Raw genomic sequence first — 646 nt, forward strand, 5'->3', positions numbered from 1 at the left:
CAAACCCCTCCAGGACCCCCCAGAGCCCCCCAGGACCCCCTCAGAGCCCCCCAGACCCCCTCAGAGGCCCCCCAGACCCGCCTAGGACCCCCCCAGACCCACCTGGGACCTGGTGGTCGCCGTAGGCGACATTGAGGCTGTAGGTTGGGATGTACTCCATGGAGCAGCCCCCCAGGACCCCCAGAGCCCCCCAGGACCCCCCCAGACCCCTCCAGGACCCCCCCAGACCCACCTGGGACCTGGTGGCCGCCGTAGGTGACGTTGAGGCTGTAGGTTCCAGGCTCATACGGGATGTACTCCACGGAGCAGCTCCCGTCCTTGTTGTCCGTGCAGGACATCTTGGCCTCCGAGGGACCCTCCACCGCCAGCCCCAGACCCCCCGTGCCGGCACCCCTGGGTGGGGGGCACACATGGGGGGGTCAGGGGGGCACCCCCAGACCCCAGGGAACACGGGAGGGGATGGGGGAGGAAGAGGTTTGGGGTCTGGGGAGGGTTTGGGGTCAGCAGGGGAAGGATTTGTATGGATTTGGGGTGTCCCTGAGTGGATCTGGGGTGTCCTTGTGTAGATCTGGGGTGTCCCTGGCGGGATTTGGGGTGTCCCTGGGTGGATTTGGGGTGTCCCTGGTGGGATCTGGGGTGTCCCTGG

The 646-nt window shown here is 67.6% G+C and overlaps 1 protein-coding gene across 1 annotated transcript in view; it reads right to left on the minus strand.

Moving 5' to 3' along the window:
• Positions 1-393, minus strand: part of LOC113942346 (filamin-A-like) — a gene marked incomplete at both ends in the record, with an annotated part of 1,509 nt that extends 1,116 nt beyond the window's left edge. Inside the window, one exon of the mRNA XM_027633489.1 lies at positions 233-393. Within this exon, the coding sequence (XP_027489290.1) occupies positions 233-393 (161 nt within the window). The remainder of the gene's footprint in view (positions 1-232) is intronic.
• Between the last annotated feature and the right edge of the window lie 253 nt (positions 394-646).

This window comes from Corapipo altera, unplaced genomic scaffold (assembly GCF_003945725.1).
Source record: "Corapipo altera isolate COAL_440 unplaced genomic scaffold, ASM394572v1 57892, whole genome shotgun sequence".
In the NCBI taxonomy this organism is placed as follows: domain Eukaryota; kingdom Metazoa; phylum Chordata; class Aves; order Passeriformes; family Pipridae; genus Corapipo; species Corapipo altera.